Consider the following 18267-nt stretch of genomic DNA (forward strand, 5'->3'; position numbering starts at 1 on the left):
AGAGAGAGAGAGAGAGAGAGAGAGAGAGAGAGAGAGAGAGAGAGAGAGAGAGAGAGCCGGCAATGTGCACCACGGTTAGCACGTTAAGCCACGCGTGAATCCGTCATTAATACCGGAGACGATGGAGTCTGCGATCGCCCGGCTGAAATGTCAGCTGAGCGGGTCAAGAGCCGGACCATTTGTGTTGCTCTCTCCCGAAATGGCAGTATATTGTTCGCTGCAATTGTGCGTGACGCGGATTGTACGCCTCTGAACTTCGAACTTGGGACGTATGACAGTCTCGAGAAGGATGAACGGGATGTTGGAAATACATCTGTCGTCATCACGTTGGCTAACGTTACCCGGGAAATTCGTACTCTTGTAATAGATAAAAAAAATACTCAATGACTACTTACGGCTTATTCGACAGTCGATTGTTGTGCTTGGGTGTCGAGATTTCTTCTTCGCGTAGCTTCTTGCCGATTCCGCCGATTCGTTGCGGCGGATCCCTCAATGCGAAACTCTTTGCATAGTGACCCAAATGAAGCTCTTTCCGATTGAATATCTCGCGCATGTCACGGGGGTAACTCGAGTAGAAACGCACCCATGAGATATATGCTACATAGAAAAAGATCATCGTGGAAAATAAAACAATTATCACACACACGCGACGACCATCGCTCGCTGCTACTGAGGATGTATCGAATTATGTTATATTGTTAATCATATTACATATGATAAAGAAAACATGCCACAGAGCGCGTAGTTAATTTGCGATCAATTTCAAAGTAATTGATAATTGATCTTTTACACATTGTAATTAGTTGTCACACAAACATGCATTGCATTCAACAGTAAGAAGAATTAGATTCTGAAAAGAATACGTTCAAGAAGCGATTAAAATCGAGAGGCGCGGCATCTTCTTCGAGTACACTCATCTCGTTTACGCTTAAGAGGTCACGTGCAACTCGGATGTAATGATCAGTTACATGTAGTGCGCCCTTATTAATCGCAGTTCCATTAGGTTCCACGGGGGTTGGCCCACGCGATTCCGTGGGGTGTGTGCGCACCCCGTGGCGGGCTATTAAGGGGCATTAACGGTGAGGGGAAGGAGTAGTCGAGTCAAGTGCTGCAGCTAATAGTCACCCTCGCGTCCCTTCTTAACGTCTCGTGCTTGTGCGCGCGGGTGAGAAACTCGGGGGATCTCTGGTCCTGAGAGAACTCAACATGTGCGCGACGGCACGCTGTACCGTGCGAAAAATCTCCCGACTTCGAAGGGAGTGGACGAATTTGCTTTATTTGTAGGCAGTCTAATTTCTGCGCGCGTGGTGAGGTGTTTTGCAAAGTGAAAAGATTACTACGCTAGACCAATAATTATTCGCGATGTTATTATCATCGCTGATAATACAACGACAATCAACGAACAAATCATCGAATGAGAGAAATAAATTTCTCGCTTTATAGTGAACTGCTCTTTCCTAGATCAATTAAATCTGTAAACTTAGAAGCTAACTATTTTAATATCCGACATCTATTTAATTCGGAACTTAAGAGGTGCGTTTAACAGAGCAGATTTAGTCGCGAGTAAACGTTCTCGGACTTCCCTCCGCGCTCAAATGCCCGTAATTTTCATAATTCTTTCGCGGTCGGACTTATGTCTCGACGTTTTCCGTCCTGATTTCCGTCTGCTTCCAATCCCGACTCCTCCTTTCCGCACATAAGAAACCCCGCTGAAGTCTTTCTCGTGGCTTGGTGTCAACGTTGAAAAGGGAGAAATGTTTTTCTCCATTTAGCACATAAATCACACGCGGGGGTGGTGTGTCTAGCTGAGAAGCCGGGGCGGCGGAGAGAATGGGGTGTGGGAGTGGGGTAGCATTGTTCCTAAGTGATGTAACTGCGTCTTATTGTATTTGTATCCTGTATCGCATTGTTAAGAGTCTCTCGGCACAAAGCGTAAGTGGTTTTGGCGGAAGTCACATTCAGTGGTTGGATTGTGTCGGCCACCCCCTGTGAAAGGCGCGCGAGCGATATACACTGAATTCGATCTAACTCGCGACAAGTGCGCGATTCGGATCGGCAATGACCGAAAATATCGTGACAACTGAGCAAAATATTTTTTTTCTTAATTAAATGTCATGTTGAAAAAAAACGACTTTGAATCGACTGAAAAATATGTGGCAAAGATACAAATTTTTTCCTTAAAATTCACGCAAATATGACTTGATATATCACGTGTGTTCCAACTTCTGTATTATTATATCGACAAATGTAAGTAATCTGAAAGTTACACAATCGAATGTAACTATTCACAATAATGAGATCCACGAGCAATGCGATCATTAATTATAGTCGTTTCATTAGATTAAGTTAAAATATTTGCAAAGAATTATGACGAACTGGATATAGTCAAGCACCAACACGAGACTCAAATCGTATGTATGGGATGGAGTGGATGAGTCCCTCAGGTTAGTGGCGAGGGTCGCAACTCGGGGGTCGTTCTATAGAGCTGTACTTGCTATTGAAGGCTGTTCGGCTCTATTGGGGTGATAATGTTACGAATTAGCGAGATTTCCACTTCTTCGCTTGTCGGCTAGCCTCCGCATCGGTTGCGAATTAAATAAATTTCGGAATTGCCGCGAGGATATCGTCCACGTGCCGCACTATTTCCCATTGTGCGTCTGTTGCGCGAACGTCTTTACGATCTTAATTCCAACATTGAAGTGTATCGTGTGCACGTATTACGCCCAGTGTGCGATGTTATTGCTGACTTAGGAGTAACCGATCTTTTCGTTCTATCATATCTACTTTTAGATGAAAAATTATATGAAATAAAAGAAAATGCTAACAAAAGAGTATATTTGAACTTCGAAAAATTACTTTTAACAGCTTAATTTTGAAGAATTGCAAAACAATGCGTATACTAAATTATCTTTTTGATAAAAATTGATTGATATACACAACTAATATTCGTCTGCTCGTATTTCCATTTGTTAAGAAGGAAGTTTCTCTAACAAGTAAATCTACCCAAAAGGTACACTCCGATTTCTTTCTAATTTGGCACAAATGTAAAAGTACAAAAAATATTTTTTCATATTTTTTCATTTTGGCCCACTTTGAGTTTCACGGGCAGTTTATATTTTTAATGTTCTCCTATCATCAACAAGTACAACAAAAACGCATAAGAAATAAAATTAAATATAAGATATAGTTAAATAATTTTAACAAAATCGGCATAGCTGAGACACGAACCATTCTAAATTTCTTTAACCGAGATTCCAACCGAAATATTTTAAATCTGTGCTAAATGAGTCAAAAATGGTTCAAATATTGACCAAACCGACAATTTTAATTAAAATTTTAACAAAATCGGCATAGCTGAGATACAAATTATTCTAAATTTCTTTAGCCAAGATTCCAACCGAAATATTTCAAATCTGTGCTAAATTAGTAAAAAATGGTTCGAATCTCGGCCACAAACTGAGAAATTATTTGTAAAAATAATATTTTTCAACTTTTTACGTGTTTTGTTTAAACGTTTTATTATTTATACAAATAATTGTACACATTTGACCTCATATTCATAATCAGCAAACCAAAAACCTATATCTAGGTTTTAAGCCGATAAGCCTATATCTTGTATTCAATTTTATTTTTCATGCATTTTTGTTGCACTTGATAGGAGTTGATATTAAAAAGCTATAAGCTGCCCGCAAAACTCAAAGTGAGCCAAAATGAAAAAATATGACCTAAATATTTTTTGTACTTCTACATTTGTGCTAAATTAGAAAGAAATTGGAGTAACCTTTGGGCAGATTTACTTGCATTTTTTTATTTAAGTATAATTACTTTGGCCGATACAAACACCCCTTCCGTTTTCCTCCCATTCGCACTCCCGTAATCCCAGTTCCCATGCGAAAAGTGCAATACCGGGGTCACGACCGACGCCGGCAATTAATCTATCAATCACCGGGTACGTGCGGAGGAACGGTCAAGTGGTTAGCTGTGTAACGTCACTCAAATCTGGAGCGGCTAAGCGCTCAAAAACCGTGGCTAACCTTCGTGTAAAGCCTCGGCTGATGCGGGACAATTTCGAAGCTCGAAAACCTCTTAAAAAGATTAATGATCCCGAATTTCCTTTTTGGTATCGCTTGTCGTTCGCGCGCTTATAGCAATCGACCACAGTATCGTGACACAGTCGTTAATGCACTCCCGCGCAAGTAATCGTCGCGAATCGTTCCGCATTATGTCATTATTATCGCGTTAATAAGACGGAAATTGTTTCTAGACTCTTCAGACTTGACGGGGAAAAAAAAATTATAGAATTCTGTAAATATTCACACTCCAAAACAATAAAGTTACTTTCGCATAAAGCGACCGAATAACGAAGGCATTTTAAGGAAGCAACAAGTTCATTGATGATATTTATATGAAAAGGCGAACGCGGAGAGAAAAAATGTTCATCGTGTGCGCGAGAAGAGGGCTAATGTCTTCACTTCACGAGTATTAGACCGGGTATAATGGATTTATTATTGCAGCAAATAAATTCTTCTCCGTAACGACCCTAATAGAGTAACCGCGGCATAGCAAACAGGATCATCCCTCCCCGTCCATAGACTATGTAAATATCCAAGTGGCGAACGAAGCAAATGCGAAGGGAGACGGAATAAGAGCCCCATAACGTGTGCGCGTAGGGGTTGCTTTATATGCGAGAGGGGGAAAGGGGTGCCCGCTGGAATTGGCTTAGTCTATCCTGAAGTCAGCTCGCTTTCGTTACAATCCAGCTGCGTCAAAGTAAATGTTCAGCTCATCCTTCGCGACTCCTCATCAACACTTCGTCCCTTTGCGATGGTAAAGATTTAAGCTTTTATTGCACGCGTACCTCTTAAAATATGCACTCGAATATACACGCCGATAATAACGAAAAGATTATCGAACTGCTAACGTAGCGCAGTGATTTATCACACTACAATTAATCTCACCATCGTATTTAAATTTCGTTCTATAAATATTGTATAATGTTAGTATAAATTACTTGCAATTTTGGAATTAGTATCTGGTCTATGAATGTTATATTCGATTTTGTTTTAATCAACGATGTAAAAATGTTCACATTTTAAAGCCATGCAAAGCCGTCAATTACAATACTGTTCATTGCAAAAAGTTGTATTCACCTTTACACGCTTTTGCGCTAAGTTGCCGATTCTCTAATATTAGACTTTCAAAGTCGTTTTGGAGAGCGGTAGCCGCCGCTTGCACCGAGTTGTGTCTAGAGAGAGGTGCCAACAGTTTGTCTAGGATATCGTTCATGTCTTCTTGTTTGATTCTGATACGCCTCGACTCGAGCATTCGTACGAACTCGACCTCCGGAGGTGTCAGAAAGATCGTCGCTGTACCGGAGGATCCGGCACGTGCGGTCCTACCGATTCGATGAACGTAATCCCTAGCCGAAGTTGGCCCCGTATATTGTATGACACAATCTACCTTTGGCATATCTAATCCTCGCGCTGCAACATCCTGTATAATTGAAAAGAGGAAGCACACCTTACATCTCAACCAAAAGTTTTCCCGTAGTATATCGCGATTGATTCGAGCAGTTTTAAATCTGTCTTTTTGCGAAGTGAAGTAATTCAGATGAAATCGTCATTTTAACACTGCGATTTTTTCTTATCCGGGACAATGTCTTCGCTAGTTATCGAGCTCCTCGAGCAGTAGGTTCCACGAAGAAGAGCGGCAACGGCGAGTCTGCGACCTGCTGGTACAAATGTCTTACAAACCGCGGTGATTTCTCGTTTTGTGGCGACGTGAATGCGCGCGGCTGGCAGCGGGCGCCCGCTGCGGGACCCCAACGGCGAACGTTTGAGCACGGCCCTGATTTTCTACGTTCGGCTAGTCGATGATTTACCGTGTCGAGAGCGCACGGAGCCTCTCTCCGCTCTCTTGACGAGCCCCGGGGACTAATCCCAGACCACCAGTGGGGGGCGTCGCGGCACCCCGGAATTCTTTCGCGGCACGATACGGACGTATCCGTGTATTCTTATTACATCTTTTCCTCCTATTAATTCAACACACGTCGACGACGGCGCGATCCGGGCGCCAGTGTGAAGGAATACGAGAAAGGAGCCTCTCGAAATAAATATCGATCGGACCAATACCCTTTTCCCCGGACTCGCCCTGTGATTCTTTTATACCCCGTGCTTCGATAAATATCGGTAAAAAAAAACCATCTCTGACTACATTTTATTTCGTGCGATTAAGAATACTAAAAAGAATGAGGACAACTTACACCTAGGAGATCGAGAAGTAGAAGAAATTCACGAGGAGTCAATTAATGTTCACGGCCGAGAAGGATAACAGAACGTACACAATAATCGGAGCAATTTGGAGAGAAGAAAGAAAAAAGGAATCCTCTAGCATGTCTACGTCGGAAATTAAATGGAAAGACATTCGTTAAGTATCTTAATGTTCGGCGTTAATTAACTCCGTGTCGTCGCTACGGCAAAATTTGTTTCGGAGCAGAATTCTGCCAAGTAGAAGTTTAACGGGAACTTTGTGAAGTATCCCGCAATGACTCGCGCGGCGCGATCGCGAGCGGAACATGCGCGCATAGCGCATTAAAATGATACAAGCACGGCACTTGCCACCGGTTTCGAGGCACGTAAAGAAAGCGGCGCGCTGAAGGGCGATCGATGGCGGCGATTAAGACAAACGATCGTTTAAGAAAGGGACCGGGCTCGCGGGCCGCGGGATCGAGAACGGATTGCCCCCTCAAAACATCTCACTCGAGCCATAGATCACACCGGTGGATCCGGATCCACCACCGCTGAGAGCCGCGGAACATTCCGGCCGCGGGTGCCCTCAACGGGCTTTTCAACGTGGAAATTAATAACGCCGCCGTAAAACCTACGTGGTAGCGACGCCGTAAAACGTGGGCGGCTGCCATCGCGCATTCCGCGGATCAACATTAAAGAGTTAAATATGCCCGACGTCTTCCTAAGTACACAGTAAATTATTCCACTTTTTCCCTCTCCCTCTCCTCCCCCTTCTGTCTTCTGCTCGTGTCGACATTGGAAAGGTTGCGTCGATGCTCTCGAATATACGAACGTTATGTTAAAAAAATTTGTTGCGTTGCGAATGTAACAACATCGATTTACGACAAGTTCGGGAGGCGTTTCATTAGAATAATGAGTGGAATGCTAACCGAACTTTAAATCATCACGAAGTAACGCGGGTATCCTCCGAATGTTATGCACTCGCGTGTTCCTAAAGAAATGCAAATGCACACATTCGATCGTAATTTTAATCCTCTTGTGCCTTAATTGATTTACGTCGTCGCGCAGCGAGGAGAATATCGCTCTATTCACACGATGTAATTTCTTTATTCAAAGTTTGACTTGCCGGGTAAATTACACGGCGCACACGGGATTCGTAAATGAATGAAACGGTAAAGAATACCGCTCGCGCAGGAAGTTATAAAGTCCGACAAACGGCTGTTCGGAATCAATTTCGTGGATTTTAATCACGTCGCTTTTCTTTAGCCGCGATAATAATTCGCGACATGAATCTTGGACCCGAAAGAACAGGTCTCCAATTAATCGACGTATAGGATTTAATGAAGAGAGAGGGAGAAAGAGAGGATAACGAGGACTTGCGGTGAGACTTTGGAATTTTCGTCGATTCGACCACGGGATCGCCTGATGGAAAAGAATTAATTTTCACGCGGTGTAAGTTGTCACTCGTTTGCGTGACGCCGATCGTGAAGTTCACAATCCGCATCGTCCTGCCGCGATTTAATCTGTTTTTTTTTTCTTTCCTCTTTTTCGTTCATTTGCGCGCGTTCTTCCGATGTCCACGATACTTTCGGACACGTGAAAGCGCCATAACAATATTTCACGCTAAAATCTAAATTGGCCGATGAGGAAAGATATAATGAAACCAACGGTGTTTTATTTCTCGACACAGTCCCCGCGCGTCTAACGACGACGAAATCGATCGCTTTCATCGGTAATTACGACAGTTAAGGTGGCCGTCGCGAGTTCAGCGCGAATCAGAAAGTTGCTCTGTTATTCGGCATCGGATTAATTCGGCCGATGTAATTCGAATGTAATTAGCAACGGGGAAAGAAAGTTAGTCGTTACGTACGAAAGTTACTCGCGAGCATTATTGCGTCATAATTAATTATACCGTTCACGGAATGCAATTAGCGAAGCAGACGCTTCTCTGTCGAGTATCTCGCAAATAGATAAATATTTCGAGGTCGTGTATTCATATCATTCGATCTAAAATGATAAATATCCTACTATTGTATAAGCACCACTGGCGGCCGAAGGTGCGGATTATCTTTGGCAAAAATTAGGAATTATGAATAGAAGAGTAATATTGTCACAAATTTCGGGTTACTAAACGACTGTCTTAACGAGGAAAGAAACTACAGACTCGAGTACAGAACTGACAAATGATCGTAATTACGCTCATTACGAAAGCTTCATGCGTCCGCATAATCTTTTACAACCGATCTCAGCGTGGGTCCGGAGATATTAAATTCCCCTCCCCCGAATAAGCCGCGCGATAATTTACAACTCAGGGAGTGCCGGCAGATATCCCTGACTTTTCTTTCGTTCTACGAGTTTGTACTTGTCAAGTCTTCCTCCTTGATTTTATTCAATATTAATTAACGCTGTGTCTAAAGCATCTTATGACACACGATACATTTCCAGAGAATAGAAACACTTAGAAATTTATAGCGTCTAGTCGATGCAATACAAAAAAAAAATATTTAATCACGATGTGCATCACGAAATCTTTATGGACGTTTCGGAGCGTGCAACTTTCAACAATGTGAAATGTTGGAGACTCACCGTACACAGCAGTACTCCGCTGTTTGCTTGCCTGAACGTTTTAAAGACGTCTGTCCTTTCTCTTTGCGTCATATTACCATATAGTTTAAAAAATTCCACATCGACCAACGGATCGGAGTCCTCGTCATCGTCGTTTATCGGTTTCGTAAGGACAGATGATAGAATCTCGGTATGGTAGTCTACCATGTCTTGCGTAGCCATAAATATCAATATTTTATGCTGTCCGGGAGTCTACATGAAGGAAAAACAAAAAAAAAAGAAAGAAACGAAAAAGATTGCAGTTTCGCATGATCGCGAAGGAAATTGCTACATCGTTTTTGTGAGTGTGGAGACCAAAGTGTTCCTCACCTGACACCTTCCGGCAATATAGGCGCTTAGAGTGACCATTCTTAATTTAGGTGGAGTGACTATGTAACTTTGAGTTACGCCTTGCGGCACTACTAAATCCTCGTTGATCTCACTGATATTTCCACCTTTCACTTCTAAATTTTCCTTAGCCGCGTCAACGAAAATCGGATTCCGCATCGTCAGACCCGCCAATTTCTCGACGGCCTGCGTCAGAGTCGCGGAAAGTAGAATTGTCTTTCGTTTCGATTGATTTTCACCTTCTTCCCGATCTTGCTCGATGTCTCGAGCACTTTCCGAGACAGATTTTTTACTCGTATCAGAATGTTGTGTATCCTTCTTTTTCATTGGAACGGTATAATTAACGGCTTCATCGGTATCACTCTCATCACTCGAATGATACGTCTGTTTATGCTTATTACTATCGGTGTTATCTATTGTTGTTTCATTGTCATCTTCCTTCGAATTTCCCTGTAGCAGAGCTTCAACATCTTCATCTATGTATGTCTTCTTAATATCTTTTTGCTTTAACATTTTCATTGGATCGTATCCTGATTCATCTTTGTTAATGCTTGACACTTTTAAAGCGCTTACTATCCTGAATTGAAAAAGATGTATTACGTATATTAATTGTAATTATTAATGATTATTAGCATTTACTGTCGATATATCAAGTAATAGTTATATTAATAATTACTTCTTGGCAAAGTTAAAAAATAGATTAGAAGAAACCTACCCGGAGATGTCTTTCTCATATCCCATATCAAGCATTCTATCAGCTTCGTCTAATATGAAATACCTAACCTCGTGCAATCTCAACGCTTTCGTGTGCTTTATGTGATCTAATAATCTACCGGGAGTAGCTATTAATACGTTACACCCTTTCCTCAATCGTGCCTTTTCTGCTTTTCTCTTTTCCCCACCGATTAAATATCCTGGTACAATCCATGTAAACGGCTAAAAAAATTGTGTGGTTTTCATATGTGTACACAAGAGTGTAATAGATACTAATATATTCAAGATATATTTCTCTAACTTACTTTAACCAATTTTATGAAACACTCATATGTTTGCAAAGCCAATTCTCTCGTGGGCACGACTATAAGAGCCGACAAACCACAGTTTCTATTTAATTTGGGCCTAATTTTGTGCAACGACTCGACAATGGGTATAGCATACGCTAATGTTTTCCCAGAACCTGTCTGTGACCTGATTAAAATATCCCTAGCTGAGAATATCTGAGGAATTGCTTTCTGCTGAACCGTAGTCATTTTTGTAATATTCATATTTTGTGCTAAATTTGATATCTGTAAAAAAATTATTGACACTTGATAAATAAATGTCCTTGCTCCATAATAGATATATTAAATAGACATGCGATAGACTAACCATGAATGGATGAATATTGAGATTTTCAAAAGTGACCTCTGTAAAAATTGGTTCATTTACAGGTTTTACAAATCTTTGACCAATGGTTGGTATATCAGGATTGTTGCCAAATAAAGAAGAGATTTTCCCACTAGCTCTGTGTGGCAACCTTGGAGTTTTATCCGATTCTCTGTCATCATTCATAATCTTTTCTCTATGTTTTTTTATTATTTTTGTATTCCTATCCTTTTCATTCTGTCTATTCTTCTCTATCTTTTTCTTTTTGTCTTTTGAAGCAAATGGTTCTTTAGCTACTACTTTAGGTTCTCTGTTCTGCACACTATTTTTATCAATGTCATGTTTCTGAATCGTGCTTACATTTAATTGTGTCTGATTCTTCACTTGACTTGAAAATATGTCAGAAAGAGATCTCTTTTGTTCATTCCTTGATGCATCTCTCTTCCTTGCTAACAACGTTTTACCAATGTGTTCCTTTGTTGGCTTAGTAAAGGATACCATCGGTTCATTTGTGGTATCAGAACTTACAGTGGATGAAATTTTATCAGATTTCGAGACTTTTTTATCTATTGTATCAAATTGTTTAATTTTCCTAATCTCTGTAACTTTAGCTGTTGTATTTTTAACTTGAGATGATGCCTGCGACTGTTGCAGCATCTTATGAGCGACAGTGTTTGTACCTTTCAATTTCTTAGCAAAGATAGCTGACAAAAATTTCTGTTTAATCCTTGATTTGCCTCCCGTCTCTTGTGTACCCACATTTCTTTTCAATTCTTTATTATTCACTGCTATACCTTTTTGGAAAGATTGATGTTTCAATCTTTTAACTGAGGTCTTCGCAACCTTGTTTTTTTTCTGTTAGTTATATAGAAATATTTATTATATTAATTCACCTGTCCATTCTTACATATTTATTAAACTTATTACGTGTTAATTGTATGAAATTTGTGATATTTCTTAAATCTTTTCTAAGCTTATGGTATTTTCATGGATCTCATAACCTGACCTAACCTAGCACATACCTTCTTCACGGTGAAAACTGGTTCCGCCGTCACGTTTAAAGAAATATCCATGTCTGGAATTGCCATTGTGAATAAGATGTGGATTGTTTAGCAGGGAATCGCTATTTTTACGTACACTTTACACACAATAAAATACACAGAGATACCGCGTTACTCAAAACCACATGGTCGATACAGCACGTTGTCGAACATATGATCAGATGTGAGCATGCGCACAAGAAGAGCGCTATTCAGAGTGCGCTTATATATATGTGACGCATATTTTTTGCATGTTCCTAATTTTATGAAAAAATATCAAAATTATACATACATATCAAAATTATACATATACGTTATATAAATTATATGAAAAGTTACATTAATAAATTATTTATCTTTGCTAAAATGCGTAACACACATAATATTTAATGTCTTTACGATATTTTTAAGAGATAAAGAAATAATATATATAAATAGTTTTTGTTAGATATTATTATACATACCATTACACACGTGTATAACAAAACATACTAACTAATCTAATATCAAATCCCCAAAAATCTTAATTCTTTAATCTTAAAACTACAAATAAAAAATTAATTTACGTACACATTTACGTATTGAATGATCAATTAACATGTTTTGTGCGGAAACATAGACACCGATGTTTTTGCTCATGTCATTGACGTCGCCGACATTACCAAGCATCAGGACACAAAAATGGACGCGGAAAATGAATACATTTTTGTAAGTATTTAATTATTATTAATTTATATATGCATAACTGTTTATCGGAAGGGGACCTCATGCATTTAAAAATTCGATATTTACAATTTTCGTATAGTGTATCATAAAATTCGACTTCATTCAAATTCGTCTAAAACAGTCTGTCGAATTTGAATTCATACATACGATCGATACGTTCGATCAATACGCATATGACTTGCGTATTTCAATAAAAGGTTGATTTAACAATTGACTTATACATATGTACCCAGATAATACAGAGAATTCTAAAAGAATTCAGTCGTATGTCACCAATTCTGAGTTTATTTTTAGATACAAAAAGAATTCTTTTCACTGAACTGAACTCTGCAGAATTCTTTTTACATCTGAAAATGAACTCAGAATTGGTGAGATACGACTGAATTCTTTTTGAATTCTCTGTGCTATCTAGATAGGCACCAGTAGAGACAAGCAAAGATTCTCCTCCTCCCCTCCTAAAGAGACGCGACAATAAAGCGGTAATACCACGAACTAACTCGATTGTCATTATTATGACGCTAACTTGAATCATTGACGCGTATTTCTGATGCAGATAGCGAGACGAAAGCGGAATAATCGCGCGCGTGTGGCGCCTATTGAAGCCAGCTCTTCATCTAGTAATCATCACGGAACACATCGAGTGCGAATTAAAATAGCGCGGAATATTTGTAATAGCTTTAACACACACTGGGGATCATTCGCGCGGCGTACGAGACACATTTCGAAGATTGCGGCTCTAAACGTGTGTTTACCCGCGCCCATGTGTGTTTACACCTTTACATTGTATCGTGCAAGTGTTGTCTGACGAGGTGACACGAAAAGCGTCGCCGGTAGAACCGCAGACACTTTGTGTCCGTGAAGCAACGCGTTCAGACGAAATATTTCGTAATGAATAAGTGGAGCTGTATCGGTGTGTCGTTGGCGGCGAGGATAATCGGCACGTACACAATGGTGAGTTCGAGATTGTTCGTGATGTTTTTCTTTTTTATTGCGTAAAAAAAGAATATGTCTCCGCAGTGATGTATTTAAAGAAGGTTCGACTTGCTTTGCGTATTAATGTTCTACCGGAAAATAATCGTACTTCGGAACTAAAAGTGCTTGTGTAACGCGTGATTGCATCAAGATATTCAGTGACGTAAATTATAAAAACTTGTTTTTCAAACATAATTGCGTACACGTATACCTTCATGAGCAATCAACATGTTGTTAATAACGAGCGATACCGTTAAGACCGGAGATTAGTTCATTTATCGCTTTAAGAATAAATTCGCGAATATTAGGCCGAGTATTAAAATTGAAAACATATTACGGAAATCTAATTTTCGTCGTCATTCGGCCGTCCGTTTGTTTTCTCTTAGTCTCTATCGATCCTAATGATAAACGTGTTGATGACCAACTTCTTCTCGAGAAAAGGAGAGGAGGAATTTTTCGATTCCTGCAAAACCTGGGCCATGCTAGGACTGAATTGGATGCAGATTTTGAGAAACACGCAGCTACAAAAGAAAGGTAAGCGTCGATCGCGTAGATTGCGTAAAATATTTTCGATCGATAACAGAATGTCGCGTATGTTTCAGTGCTAGTTGCCATGATATGTTTCCTCACATACGCTCTGTCATTTTTGCTAGCCAGCGCGTGTCTCGCCTTGGGATCGATTTCGGTGAGCGTTTTAAGATATATCGCGTAGAACTGGCAAAATGAATTTCCGGTTAAACGTAAATTATTAATTTTGCGAGTATAGACTATTAATGTGGCATTGAAGAATAAAGAATCTCCGCGTAACATTTTATTTACGAAAGTTAGCTTACAGTTTCCGTTATCTTTCTCTTTCTTTTTCACGCGATAAAGGTCGCGGGTAAAGGCGCATGTCGCCGATCGAATACAAATTCGACAAACACTCTTTATCCACAAGGTGTATTTCGGACACGTAACAACCTTGTCGCCAATCGCTAACGATCGCGCTAACTTCCGCGTACGTTCACAGAAAAGACATAAGTGCGCCGTGCCTTGGATGTATTTGCAAATGATTAGCATAATAGATCAGCTCGTGACGTTATGTATCCATCTGATACACAGCCAGGAACAGTACGATGTTTTGGAGAAATTTACGTGGTACATTCCGATATCTATCATTTATCTAAGTAAGTACGCAAGTTTCTATTTCTTTTCCGCAATTTGTTCTGCAATTACAAGCACTCAGACTAAAATCGTGAATTCTAATTTGCTCTTGCGAATTTTATACTTGAGAAGAAATGCAAACGAATAGTTGTCAATACTTATTCTTGATAAAAAAAAAGAAAATTACTTTTGGAATTAAAAATTAAAAATTTTATAGTAAAACACGCCAGACACAACTATGTTGTCCAATGTTTAATTAAGAAGTTATATGTTAAAAATTAAATTTCACAACTTATGATCTACGAAATTCTCACTAGAGCAAAATCGATTGAATCTCATAAAGTGATAAATATAGAATACTCTTTATGCAAAGAAGATACACTTGATGATAATTTCAGTTTTTAGTATATATCTCTGGGTGATTGTGCAAGCGGCTCAAAAACAATGGTTCAGTGAACAGCAAGAAAACGTGGATGGAATGACAACGATATCGAGTCATTTATCGACAACCGTACAAAACAGTTGCTCGAAGACACCATCATTTCTTTCGCAAAATTTCTTGTTTCAATTACCGCGACCACTGGTAACTTCGCAAAAGTAGCAGGAGGTGCGTGAAGAACTACGATTCGGATGAACTCGTCATGCAGAGTGTATTATTTAATGAGAATTTCGCGATTGAGAACGTTTTGAAAACAATGTGATAAAGTGATGGAGAATTGACTCTCTGTGAACGTTGATTCGGCGTCATGACTCTCACAAGGGACTTGTGCTACATATAATATATTTATTTTCTACGTATGAGACAATCTCTTTTTTTATAATATAAACTTTATAATATAATATAATTTATAATATAAAGTAAAAATCACCGATTGATAAGCAGACAGCATCTCGCTGGTGTCATTGATTTATTCGCGAGCTATGCAGTATTGCGGGGCATTTATATATTAAAGCCCCCTCCCTCCCCCCGCGGCAGGATATCCATTGATCTCCTTTGCCTAATGGAATATACGCGAGCCACTAAACTTCGCGGCGAATCTCGGTTTCGAGACGGGGGGAAGGAGAAGTGTATAATAATGCCGAGAGTAACTCCATAAATCAGTCGGGAGATGCGGCTAATAGAGTGTATCAAATGCGCCCTCGGTGGAGCGTGCTTGCATAGAAAAATATGAGAAATGGTCACGTTTTACGTCGAAATACTTTTAAACTTCCTGGATTCGAATCGCACGCAAGCATATTCGCTATATTGGATCGTGCGTCTCTCCGGATAGAGGTCGATTTGTCCGAGAATGGCCCCAACTTTTCGCGATACTGCGAAAATAGCGATCGAAAATATAACGAATAATAGATAAAGGCTCTTGGTACGATTTATTGCAGATGTTTGGTCGTATTTTAACTTTATAGATTTGCGTTTGCAAGAAGATACGCTTCAACAACAGCGAGCACGCACCTATACTTTGTTATATCTCGGCAATTTTTTATTAATAAAAACGCATTTTGTGATGACAAATTTCGTTTGAGTATCTCTTTCTATTCCTATTTATCAGCAATTAGATAGGAGTCGATGATATATCAGAGTTTTCCAGCGTAATGCCAAATTTCAGCTTTTTGCAGCGCGAAATTCACATAATATAGTTTTCATCTACATCAATCAATAAACTTATCAAATTAGCAAAGAGAATAAACTTAAGCAAGTGACGCTCGATAAGTTGAGGGAAGGGAAAATAAATATTTTCGTCAAACGAAGACAATCTGTCCTCCCCGTGACGAGGTAATACTTTTGAATTTTTCAGTCGTCGACACGGTCCTGGCGCTGAGAAGACAGACGAAGAGCGACGGCTGCGAGATGTGGTTGGTTGCCGGTGCTTTTAAAAAGAACTGAGCGAGTCAATTTGTAGGCTGTCGCAAACTTTTAAAACACTAGTTGACAGCCGTTCCACCCCCGTCGCAAGGCCCGTCCAACCATCCTGAAGGATTCCTCTACCCCGCTCTGCCTCTCTTCCCTTTTCTCACTCGTTCTTCGATCGCGCCACCACTGAGGGACGAGGCTCACCCCTGCGTGTCGCAGGAGCCGATGGATTGTAAAATAAAACTAACTTGGCTCTTTCGTGGCTCGGAAACGGAGCACCGGCGAAATCTCATTCCCGCGGATCTCTTTTATTTTCGTGTACCCCTTTTTTTCCATCCCCCCGCGACGAAGGGAGCCCGACAGTTGTCGAGTACAAGCAGCGAGTCACGTCTGTTCGGAGAAATGATAAAGTTTTCCCTGAGAAAGACGCCTAATGAGACCTTCGTCTTATGGGATTCATGCTTACTTGCCAAAAGCATCGTAACCTTTTACCCCTATCTTGGATCGTAGCTAGCCAGCTTCCTCTCGTTTAGAAGAATATTTATGGCAGGCAACAATGTAAGCGATACTAATCATTCTTTTCCGATGCGTCAATGAATCATCACTTGTACAAAAAATTCGCGAATTGGGAATATAAATAGATTAAGCGCGGGTAGACTAGTTAGCAAAAGAGACTAACGAATCAATCGTAATGTTGATAAAATTATTGACAACTTCTAATTAATAGTAAGATTTACAAGAAATCGTAGATATTTATGAGTTATCGTATGACATATGGTCCGCATAGAATTGCAAATCTACTCAAAGTTCTTACGAGTCTTACAAGAATGAGTTACGAGTTTTATAATTTTATCTAGAATTGCAGTATAATTTTTCTATAATCTATAATGTATAATTCTATGTGTAATTCTATAAAATATTGAACTATTTCTTTTCTCTCTCTTTCTCTCTCTTTTTCTCGATGTGAATTCTAACCTACACGATGCCGCGCGCATCGGAATCAACAATCTATATAATTAAATTCATATACTCTTCGTAGTTGTATCATCTTCATCGCTCACTTGCGCGATTTTCTTCAAAACCGATTTCACGCGAGCTCGCTTACTTTGAGTCGTATCGAGCGGACGAAGAAGAGAGTACCCACTCGTATGACACACATAAAACGTAGCCGCGAGACGTAATTAATCTTCTCGCATGACACTTTAGCTGGTTACGGGGCAGAGCTTGCCAAGAACCAGAACACAACATACCACTTAAGCCCGCCGCCCAGAAAACAATTAATACGGGAATTGATTAATAATTATCGCGCCCCAATTTCCACCCTCTCGGACTCTCGCCAGTCACCAACGGCGATGAGAAAAAAGGAACTCGTACATCAATAATCCCGTAAAAACGCACCGAGCGAAGATCGAAAATGTTCCGTCGTCGTAATTGCAGCTTGTTATGTAAATTTGACACGAGTAATTAATTTTTTGTTATTCAGGTGACATACTTGGTCTCGTTTCTTTTTCTTATCATTTTTATCTAGTCATGTTTCCGTGTATTCCGTTGCATATTTTACGCGCCCGTAGTATTTTTCTCTTTGATACAATCGATTTCATTTTCAGTTCTTATCTTTCCCTCTCTTTCTCTCTCTCTCTATCTCTCTATATAATACTTCCCTGACGCGAAATAATCATTTCCGCGAACAACGAAAATTCCACATTAAAATCGGCGACTTATCGCCAAAGTTTAAACCATCGCTCGTTGTTCCGCTCCTTTTGTAGCATTTATTCGTGCCGGGAGAGTGGAAAGTCGATTTGGCATTACTTTTCTAGACAGACAGATTTTATTGATCTGCACTGTGTGTATGCGCACGCGTGTGTATGTGTGTGTGACGGCTCTCTCCCTCCCTCTCATTCCCTCGGTCTCGCTCTCTCGAAAGAGTGCGGGCTAGAGAGTCAGAACGAGAGAGAACGGCGGAACTGAACGC

The 18267-nt window shown here is 40.1% G+C and overlaps 2 protein-coding genes across 2 annotated transcripts in view; one reads left to right on the forward strand and one right to left on the reverse strand.

The window, feature by feature from the left end:
- The window catches only part of LOC116845955 (probable ATP-dependent RNA helicase DDX31), a 15192-nt gene extending 3352 nt beyond the window's left edge, over window positions 1-11840 (reverse strand). The window contains exons 1-8 of the mRNA XM_032819217.1: window positions 11588-11840; window positions 10569-11420; window positions 10220-10486; window positions 9916-10136; window positions 9183-9777; window positions 8835-9065; window positions 5151-5493; window positions 396-597 (exon numbers count right to left, since the gene is read on the reverse strand). Coding sequence (XP_032675108.1) covers window positions 396-597; window positions 5151-5493; window positions 8835-9065; window positions 9183-9777; window positions 9916-10136; window positions 10220-10486; window positions 10569-11420; window positions 11588-11653 — 2777 coding nt within the window. The 5' untranslated portion in view covers window positions 11654-11840. The remainder of the gene's footprint in view (window positions 1-395; window positions 598-5150; window positions 5494-8834; window positions 9066-9182; window positions 9778-9915; window positions 10137-10219; window positions 10487-10568; window positions 11421-11587) is intronic.
- A 1036-nt stretch (window positions 11841-12876) lies between these two features.
- On the forward strand, window positions 12877-15956 carry LOC116845957. The gene is made up of 5 exons (XM_032819218.1): window positions 12877-13282; window positions 13690-13837; window positions 13906-13988; window positions 14313-14469; window positions 14845-15956. Exons 1-5 carry the CDS (start codon window positions 13220-13222, stop codon window positions 15045-15047), a joined length of 654 nt encoding a protein of 217 aa, XP_032675109.1. The 5' UTR covers window positions 12877-13219; the 3' UTR covers window positions 15048-15956.
- The last annotated feature ends 2311 nt before the right edge of the window (window positions 15957-18267 follow it).

Source organism: Odontomachus brunneus, unplaced genomic scaffold (assembly GCF_010583005.1).
Source record: "Odontomachus brunneus isolate Ranch 3 - 2012 unplaced genomic scaffold, Obru_v1 Obru_scaffold_059, whole genome shotgun sequence".
NCBI lineage: Eukaryota > Metazoa > Arthropoda > Insecta > Hymenoptera > Formicidae > Odontomachus > Odontomachus brunneus.

Excerpts from the sequence above, each read along its gene's own strand:
- LOC116845957 (XM_032819218.1), top strand. The coding sequence starts at position 13,220 with ATGAATAAGTGGAGCTGTATCGGTGTGTCGTTGGCGGCGAGGATAATC. Across the intron at positions 13,283-13,689 it reads TAATCGGCACGTACACAATG|TCTCTATCGATCCTAATGAT; the intron begins GTGAGTTCGAGA and ends GTTTTCTCTTAG. Across the intron at positions 14,470-14,844 it reads GATATCTATCATTTATCTAA|TTTTTAGTATATATCTCTGG; the intron begins GTAAGTACGCAA and ends TGATAATTTCAG.